The 10,373-nt window shown below is 42.5% G+C and overlaps 1 protein-coding gene across 9 annotated transcripts in view; it reads right to left on the bottom strand.

The window, feature by feature from the left end:
• Positions 1–2,291: 2,291 nt before the first annotated feature.
• The window catches only part of nrxn2b (neurexin 2b), a 620,971-nt gene continuing 612,889 nt past the window's right edge, over positions 2,292–10,373 (bottom strand). For 8 of the 9 annotated variants that reach the window (XM_031850677.1, XM_031850671.1, XM_031850674.1 and 5 more), the window contains one exon: positions 2,292–5,320. In XM_031850677.1, the coding sequence (XP_031706537.1) occupies positions 4,428–5,320 (893 nt within the window). In that variant the 3' untranslated portion in view covers positions 2,292–4,427. The remainder of the gene's footprint in view (positions 5,321–10,373) is intronic. The other variant, XM_031850678.1, reaches the window with a different exon arrangement.

The following is a 10,373-nucleotide window of genomic DNA, read 5'->3' as shown; positions in this document are numbered from 1 at the left end:
TATATATATATATATATATATACAGTATATTTCAACACTGGTTCTGCTGTGGAAGCCTTCAGGGATCCACCTCGAGTGGACTTCCACCATAGACAACATCAGGAAAAAGGCACCCGCAGAGAACCGAGGATGTCTGCAAGTTCAACCTGCCTCAGGAGCTGCTGATCCAGTTCTATACTGCAATAATTCAGTCTGTTCTCTGCACGTCCATCGGCCACCAAACTGCACAGGAACACACTACATTGGCCAGTCAGGAATGCAGAAAATAAATCCCTCACTATGCAGTATGCATTCGGATGGGACATACACTTGACATACTATGTGTTGGGGAAATGTTCTGGCATGGTTTCTGGTTTGATGGATAATGCCCTCACAAAAAGAAACAGCCATATTTATTTGTGACAGCGTATGTACCATGTTTCTGCTATGAGGTTGTGTGTTTTTATACAAGATTATTCATGACAGTGACGTCAGGTCTTTTTATTCAGACGAGGCAGGCAGGCATTTATTTGAGTGGCAATTACATTTATACTAGAGTAAAAATCACTTAAAATAATACAATATAAATTACAAGTAAAGAGAGAACAACTAAAGTCTATTGAGGCAACATTGTGTCTCTGAATTAAGAGAGACACAATGCTGAGAGACAATCTATTCCATCCATAATCAGAGTTTTGGGAACCTGCGGGCAGAGGGGGCGTGACCGCAATGTTGTCCACAGTGGCGCAGGTGTTTTCGATCTTCAGTCAATCGCGTGGAGAAGTAATCACTGTAAACACTGTAAACACTGGGAAATAATTGCGGTAAACATCAATGAGCTGTTTTCTAAAATACGAGGCAAGTTCACAAAAGAGATTCAAATTGTCTTTGTAAAAAGAGTCCGTGCGTGGAGCACTGTGCGTGGTCATAATAAAGTCATAGTATAGCATGTTGAATAAAATCATAATAAAGTCATAGTATAGCATGTTGAATAAAGTCATAATAAAGTCATAGTATAGCATGTTGAATAAAATCATAATAAAGTCATAGTATAGCATGTCGAAAAGAGTTTTGAAAAATTCATAGTATAGCATGTTGAAAAAAGGTATTGTATGGTATGTCAAAAAACGTCTTAAGTCATCGTATATTATGTTAAAAAAATGTATTCAAAACTCATGGTATAGTATGTGGAAAAAAGTCAGAGCATCTCATGTCGAAAAGTCAAAAAAAAGGAGATAGATGGTCCGATGTGCTTTTTAGGCCCACAATCTAAATGTTTAAATAGTTTTGGATGACGTAGAATAATTATTTTGAATTGTGATGTATAACTATAAGTAAATCACCATTCCATCATTCGAGCACTTACCTCAGCCTGTGTGTTACTGCATGCTGTTCCTGATTGAAGAGGTGTCCAGAAGTGTGCATTAGTTGTATGATTGCTCTTTGAAGCTGGGGACAGCGTGCTTTCACCATGGTCTTTAAACATCCCACCAGGATGGGATACTTGTGTAAAAAGTATTTTCCTTTAGCAGTGCAAAGACTGAAATGTAACTGATGATAGTTTTGCATGTGAATGTTCCAAAAAAAATATTTGAACAATCTAAAATATTAATGAAAAAATGTAGTATATAAGTATACGTATTCAAATTCGGACACTGTGGGCATCCCCTGAGAAAACTTAGCTCTACAACAATAAAGTATCTGACATTAGATTAATGCAAGCATGGAAGATAAACTAAGGTATGTGCTGCCTTTATTAGTTAGTTGTTTGTGAGTTCAGTGAATCAGGAATAACGAACCTTCAAAACACCAAACAAAAGAACCAATCGAGGTAGCGGTAGACCAGCAACTGTGTTCTAACAAGTCAAATTAGAGTTTTTGTGAAAGGAGTCTTGTGGCTTTGAAGACAGCGTAGAGACTTTCAACACTTTGCGGTTAATCGTCTAATCCTCCAGGTCTTACACTAAGATGTCCCACCCTGCCAATGAGTGCAAATAACCCAAATATTTTTTTTATAGATATTAGACCAATTTAGAATATTTTTAAAAAGTAGAGTCATTAGGATTGAACTCAAGTTCTCATGTTGTCTAAAAAACTGACTTTCCGATGTATTTTTATTTTTTTAAACTACTGATCTTAGCTTTTTGCCAGAGGGTGGGGGGGGGGCAAAGTCAGAAATGGTTACACATTGCAGCTTTATTCAGCATCCTGATGTAGATCTAATACTTCTAAAATCAAATGCAGGTTTCAGTAACTGTCCAAATACTGAAATTCGACTGAGAGACGATAAAGAGAACACGCGACACAAGGAGTAAGAAGTATATAACCAAGTGTATTCCCTCTGTTAATGTACACATATTTAGAGTCATCTCACTGGAACACTTTACAATAACATTTAGAAAGAACAGGAAGATACTGGGAGGAGTATGCTTGGAATGGAGAAAGAGAGAAACCAGACAAACGTGGTGGGAGAATGAATTGATGGAGCCTGTCAAATGAAGCGGCAGCCATCTTTGTCTCTCGCCAGATAGACAGAAATGGATACAAAACAAATTTAAAAAAAAACATGGAGAATGGATAGAGCCTGCCATACACAGGGTATGGGAACATACAATCTGCCATACAGAGAAAAAGGAATAGATGCAGGACAAAAGCAGATCGAGGATGACAGATGGAATAAAAGGAAAATGCATGGTTTCATGTTCATAACCCAAATCACATTTGCTCAATTACCAAAAGAAAATACATAGAAATTTCCGCTTTCCACGATCGTAATCTTTTTTCTTTTCTCCAAACAGGAATGATGGGAGGGGAAACACATTTCTCTTAGTAATGGGATGAGAGTCAAATATTTAGACATTTCACAAACTTTTTTCAGGATTTTTCTTTTCATGGTACAGTTTTCTTTTTTTAATAGAGTTGAGAAAATTGGAATACTAGAGTTCTGTTGTACATCTTCCAGGGAACTGCCGTTCACCTTGTATTTGTGTGCTCTTCCCACAAAGTTTTCTTTGCCCATTGGCTGCCATCAGTCCAGTCAGGCTAGAGAGGGGGGGCGAAAGACACAGTCGCATCTTCAGCTGCAAGGTATCTCTCTCCACAGTGGAACTCCAGCAAGAATTCAGAATTTCCCTAAAATGTCTCTCAATTCTCCAGAGAAAAGAATCAAATAAAAAAAGAAAAGAGCAAACCAAAGTGGCCGAGTCTTGCAGCAAGGCTGCGTCAGCCGTACTGTTTATGAGAGGGTGGGGTCTGAGGAGCGGGGGTTTGGCCGTTTTAACCGTCAGAAATCCTAAAGTCTGTCATCGCTGCACACCATCAGCGTACTCTCGCTTCTCCACTCGCTCACGCTTTAGGTCCAGAGGTTTCTGCAACGTCTATACATATATTTATAATTATATAGAACAGAGTTCATCTTGTTTGCTGGAGGTTTTTTCTGTTTTTCGGTTATTAGTAACTGTACTGTAAGGACGCGACACAGTTTCTCTGCTGGCCCGCTAGAGGGGGGGAGGGAGCACCTCGGAGCCCCAAAAACACATGACACAGATCTGCTGGAACAAAGGACGACCAAGGGGATTTTGGCCTCAACAAGTTTTTGGCGGCTTAACGTACAAGTTAGCATCCATTGGGTTGGTATCTCACATAGTTGCTACGTTTAAACGTCGTTATGATCATCAATCGTCGTCTTATTTTTTAGTTTTTTTTTAAACTCCACAGAAAGAAAAAGTTTTTTAACTCTTTTTCGTAAATGAATACTACATGCTTGAAACACGGCAGAGTTTACGTTGCATCGGCTGCGGCACACCGGACAAGGAGAGAAACAGGGTGCACGAGCGACTGAGAGGAAGAGAGAGAGAGATCTGACAAGAGGTGAGAGAGATCACTCACAGAGGTGGGAGAGCTGGGTTTGACACAATGCCTCTGTGAGCTGGCAGTATATTGATTTGACAGAGGGATGTCAAGGTACAAAATAATATGTTGATACTTTCTAAGGCGAAGGCTTACACCACGAGCTCGCCTCAGAATGAAGTACGGACCATGACACAAATACTGATGGTGGCGCTTTCCTACAGTACTCACGGTATTAATCAACCCGCCATGTGCTAACCCATAAATCACTGTTTGATCAGCATTCGGTACACGGTTGTTGGCACAGTATATGTTGAGATCTGAGGTGTAATAGCCTTGCCTTAAATCCACACCATGGTTATAAGAATAAGAAGTCAAATCACTGAAAGCAATGCTGAACGGTGTGAACAGAAGCATGATTTTGCTGCCTCCCTCTGATTAGATTGGAATTGACATGTATGGCCACCTGACAACACTGTTTTGAATGAATAACCCTCTGCTATGTTTCCATATACTGCCCTTTCTCGCTCCCTGTTTCTCTCGTCTCTTTCCTTCTCTAAGTGCATCTATCTGTCTCTGTGTGTCACGGCGGCGCTTCCTCAGACGTAGTACTCTTTGTCTTTGTTCTTCTTGTTCTTGGTGACCGTCTTGGCAGTGCTGGGCTGTTTCTCCTTCACCAGGGCTCCGTTGCTCTGCGTGGCTGAGTTACTGATATAGTTGCGGCTCTGGTCCACCTGGTAGGAGCCCTCGTCGCGGTTGCGGTACTTGTACATGGCGTAGAGCAGGATGAGGATGCAGAGGGCAGCGGCCGCCACGATGCCGACCACCATTCCTGTGGTGCTGCTGGACTGCTGCACCTCCACGGCGCCCGGGAGCCCTCTATCAGGAGACGTGGGGTCTGGAGTGGGAACATGGGGGAAATTTGGGGGGTAGGTTATTCCTGGGACTCTGCGGTGGCCCGGGTCTGAAGAGGGGTGGGCCGGTGGCAGCAGCACCTGGTCCCGGGTGTTCATTTTACCAGCGGGGATTTTGTTGTTACTACTGCTGCTGCCGCCGGCGGCCGGCTTGATGTGCGGGCTGAGCTGGTCGGGATTGGCTGTGGGGGTGGAGGAGAGAGGTGGGCGGTGGGAGTTGGGGGAGCGGGAGAAGTGGTGGTCTCGGGGGTTCTGGACACTGCCCTCGACAGCTGGGGGAGGAGGGAGGACAGTCCTGTCGGTGACCAGGGGGGAGTTTTTGTAATAGTCCTCGTCATCAGACTCTGTCATCTCCCCCGAGCCGTACGCCGACACCTCGATGGTCTCCTCACATTCCTCCTGGTCCAAGAGGCAGGGGGGCCGGCCGTTTGGCAAGGGGAGGGACTCTTTGGTGGTTTCGAGCAGGGTGAGGAAGGGGCGGTAGGTGGTTGGGGGTGGGGGGATTACTGGGTAGTGGGTGGCGATGGATGGGGGGTCTAGGGAGTCCACCGTTATTATGGGCAACACTAATTCACCTCCTAGGACAAGAAAGAGACAACGGAGAAACAGAGTGTTAGAGACCACCTGAGAGAGACACCGCCTCCAGATGAACAGAAGAAAAACAGTTCAAATGAATACAGCAACACCAGTATTAGAACAGCACTAAGACTTTACATGAGGTTAGTTATACAAGTTTAGTTAGTCTGTTCTATTTAAAAAGTTAATATGCTGACTAGCTCTGAACTGAAATAAAATACAAGATGTAAGACAATACTCTATCCTTCACCTGTTCTGACCTACCTCCCTGTGCTGCATAGACCTATATGCTCACTATATATCACTAACACAAGATAAAAGTAGACTACAAATTACACTGAACAACTTAACATCTATTGTACTACACAGCCTATGCTTCACTGCTAACTGTCTCACCTACGCTTGCTACACTACCGCTCAGATGTTTCTGCTGTGATTGGTTGAATAAGATAGCAAAACCACGAGGTTCAGGTCACTTACATCAACAAATTGGCCGCATGATTTTTGCATGAAAAAAAAAATTACAAAAAGAAAGCTGTGTAAGATTGTTCTCGGATAGTGATAAACAACTCACCCCCCCGCCCCCAATGTATTTACCTCTTCTCCTCTTTTGCTTTTTTTTTGGGGGGTGAATAATAATCATGATGTTAAGAAACTTGAATTATTCATTTTGTTTATGAAGGATGGGCTCAATCCCACTTCCCTCCCTTTGGGCATGGTGGTCTCTATGGCTCATTTCTAATTAGCTTAATCTGTATGCAAACCCTCAGGAGCTGCTGCAGGAAACTGTCATTTCTAACCCAAACTCTCAGTACACACTACCGTACACTGAGAGACAGCATTACACACTACGGCTCCCTGTTCTCACCTGATGCCCACTTCCCTCCCAAACACCACACACAAACATGGGGCAAGAACATCCTTCTAAAACAGCCTCCAACACAGGTGACAATTAAATAATTATCTTAATGAGCCAGAATTTGTTGTCAAGCCTCAGTTATCTGATTTTAGCCCACTTGTGAAATGATCACCCGATTTAAATAAATATTGCTGGGTGTATAACAATATCATTTGTAAAACTTGCAGTCATTCAGGAGAAATCCTTTCTATCACAGGCCCAGCTGGAGTTAAAGGTCACACATATTGGGAGTTTGTTAACAGAACATGGCAGAATATCACTTTATACACTACATTTGACTTTCATAACATTTTTTTTTCTCTTAAGTCTGGTAAATGTGTTAGGGTCACAGTCAAGGAAACATTTGTAAAACATGGCAGAGGGAGGGGGGGATTAGATTATGGCACATCTTGGGGGGGAGAAAAAGGACAAGGTAACAGCAAAACATGACCAAAGATATGCCAACATTATGAGCATAAAATCATGACTCTGGCTCTTTGTTCATTTGATGAGGCGAATCAGAGTGACTCGGAGGGAGAGGGGCTGGATCAGGCATTTCAGGGGTGATGGGGGATTAGTAAAGGGGAGGTGTTGGGATTGGAACAAGTCCCCCTGTATTCAGCTCAGCAGCGCTCAAGCCCCCCAAATCTTCTCAGTTATACAACCATACATTTTCATACAAGGCTTTGTTATAAACATTGCGTTGACAAAGCCACTACACATATCAGCATATAACAACACACTTGAGAGAAACGAACCTTGAAATGAAACAAAATGTGAAAAGGCTGTAACGGTTATAAAAAGAAAAAATGAAAACGCAGTAATTCTTCAACCCTTCTTTCTAACTTCAGGCTAGTTTCCATGGCAATGCTCAAGTTATTCCTCTCCATTATATTCCCTTTCTTTCTGTGTTGGAGGGCTGTTTCACCTTGAAGGCTGAGAGGACAGCAGAGCGCGGTGTCACATTTGGAGAACAAACAGATGCACCAAGGAGGATTTCACAACTTTAGAGCAGTTCTAAGAAATTTGTGGTTTTGTGAAACGACTTGTCAAAGTCACAGGAGACCTAAAAATAAAATCAGTTTTGGGGGGCCTCAGAGATACAGGATGTAAGTTTGATTGAGGCTGATCGACGATATGGTGGAGTCGCTATCTTTACTTTGCCATCTCTCTGTACGGCAGAGATGCTGCAAGTGCAATTTCAAGCTTTACACCTGCAGCCGACCAATTACCGAGGAGTTGTCTCCGCTCACTGTGTGGCCCACTTACAGAACATGTGGCTGACATTTCAAATGGACGGTTGTGTTATTGTAAACGACTTGTAATCCTCGTGTGTCAACCCGTGTGTTTTCTGTCTACCTTAGACGCACCCATGGATTAGTCTGTTCTCACTTCCAGGTGGTCAAATACAGCGGCTTGGTCATCGGCCCTAAGCTTCAAACTATGCTGCTCTTTGTGGACGTAGTTGTGGCGGCGGGAGTAAAGGAGGAAGTCAGGTGACCTAGTATAAAGAGCGACAAAGTCTGTGTACGGAAATCGGGGTGGATGAATGAGTCAAGAACATAGAACTTTAACTCAGGAGGCCGTGGTTCGTGTCCTGTGTAAAAACCAAAAGTAAACGCTGACCATTGCATACTATGTAACATACGTACTTTATATTTTCCTGTGAGCGAGGAAGTTGAAAAGTGTATGCATGTATTGAGCGGAAACTGACGCTAGAGGGGTACATAGAGTGCCATAGTTTAAAGTGTAGGGACACTGACCCAGCTGCTGTATTTGATGAGTTTGGAATGAGAAAGTTTTGTCAATAACAGTGCTTACAAAGAATTATGTCGATATTCTGGAGGCAAATGTAGACATTATCGAAGTCTTTAACAGTAAAGGATTGGTACGATGAATCGCTCGCGTCACTCTGCTGTGCTCTTAGTGTGTAGTAGAGCCAAAGCCTGATGGCCATTATCCGGTATGACTGGCAGGCAGTGGCCAATATAGAAATAATGAACATCAGCCCTCATACACAGAGTGAGCCACATCTCAACACTCTAGGCAGTTATCAAGTGAACCATCGTTTCATTTCCTGTTGCGTGACCCAAGCCTACTGCACCCATAGTCTAAACCAATCTACAGCTTCAATCGGCTCTCCACGACTGCACGCTCTTCTCTCTGTATGTAGTTCTGGTTGCTCAGTTAAAACCCGCAGGCAGGTTGCTGACAGGCCCGGGAAAAAAACAAAATGATGTCACCGATAACACATAGATGTGTTCTCCTGCTGAAAGCTGCCAAGAACCAAAGTCTTATATGAAACCGACCCAAGTGAACATGAGAAATGCAAGTACTTTATTTCACATAGATGTCTGAAGCAAAACCAGGCCTGACGCAAACAGCTATGAAAGAAAAGCATATAGCGTGTTTCCAGTGAGTGGGCGTCTCCGTAGTAGAAGCATGAAAGTGAGCGAGACTAAAGATATTCAGCCTGATTGATTGAGTTTGACTCCATTGATTTGAACAGCGGAGGCCGCGGAACCACGTTTAGCCCACATGATGACATTTCTTCTTTATCTTTACCCACACGCCACTCCACGGCGCTGCCAGCATGAGTCACCCCCCCACCCTCTATTTACTCAAAAGGAGAACAAGACCGGCGGATAATGATGCATCTATGTCGGTTTCCTGACAAACATTGTGATTCTGCCGATCACGTCGGCCCGCTCACATCCATTTAGAGCAAAAAGGTTGTTTGGAGTTTGCGCATTCTATAATTCAGCTTTGATTAGACTGCAGATGGAAAATCCAACGGCGTGTCCGAGCCTAATATATCTTCCTGTGCTTGCTTTTAAATCAGGCCGCAATGGTGGCCATATCATTTGTGCAACAGCGGGGAGAAAAACACCCGGTTTCTTCATACATGCATCTCCATAAACGATTTACAAATGCTGCACTTGCCGCTGTTGCTCTCAGCCAAAGTGATGTATTTTGACACAGAGGGATGATGCCCTGCCCATATATCGTGTCTCACTGAGAGTCACATGTTGGCAAAGTCAAAGTAACCTCCCTACAGCTAATCAGCACCTGGATCGACTCCATGAACCTGGCTGAAAGGTTTTTCTGGCCAACCCGGTGTTTCCACCTCGCTGTGGTGTAAATCTCACATCAGCACAGAGAACCTCTACCATACGCAGACACATCATCAGCTGCTACTACACCACCTCCCTGCTTTTGCATTGGGCCTGTTTCGGGTCTGTACATCTGTATATGTTTTTTCCCCCCAACCATGGTGCTGCAACCAAGTATATCTGTCGGAACCAAGTATATCTGTCGGTTTTTTTTTTGCAAAAAGAATATTTCCTGTTATGTGATTTATTATGTGATAGCAGATAAATCTTGTTTTTTTTAGTGTGCACTCAATGGACGATCGATTAAACTGACTTAAAAATGATCTTCATCTGCTTTGTATCTCCTTTCCACTGTTAGTGTATTTGTAAAGGTCATGCTCCTGGATGAAACTATGATATCTGTTTACAGTTTGAAGTACCCGTTCTCCATCCACTGCTCTGCTTTAACATCGAATTTGAATTGGAATCTTAATAAGATTTCGCAGCGGACAGCAGAAATACTTCATAATTAAATGCACCGCTGACCAGTTTTGAAGTAAAATGTTCACAAGGCATCTGAATAATGCCGTACTTGGCTTCTTGATATGTGCATTTAACAGTAGACTGAGCACCGGGCTCTGCATTCAGTTCTTTAGAAACAACAAATGTACTGACTGATGGTACACTGTGTAGATGAACGCCTGTACCACTGTTCAATGGCAATTATAAACCGATGGTGAAAGTTTAATATTCACGGTGAAATAATTAAGTGTTGATTAGTTCATTTAAGGCTCTGAATTAAATATTCGCTTAATTCCGCAGAGAAACCTTTAAGCTTTATTTTTGCAAAACAATGTAATTGCTTTTTAATAGTAAATGACATGATGTGAGTTAGTTAATAATTTATCAATAAAGTTAAACAAAACATTGTTATATGTAGGTTTTATTTTAGTTTTAGCTCATTCTTAATCTCTTTTTTTAAGTCTTTATACAAATGCAAATAAACTTAACTTGTATTATAACTTAATACAATCAGTAGACGTTATCGTTATTATCCAAACATTT

The sequence above is a fragment of the Anarrhichthys ocellatus genome, unplaced genomic scaffold (genome assembly GCF_004355925.1).
Source record: "Anarrhichthys ocellatus isolate YVR2014 unplaced genomic scaffold, GSC_Weel_1.0 scaffold11, whole genome shotgun sequence".
NCBI classification, from domain to species: Eukaryota; Metazoa; Chordata; class Actinopteri; order Perciformes; family Anarhichadidae; genus Anarrhichthys; species Anarrhichthys ocellatus.
Note: the sequence above shows the minus strand (reverse complement) of the source record. Positions and strands in the feature narration are given on the sequence as shown.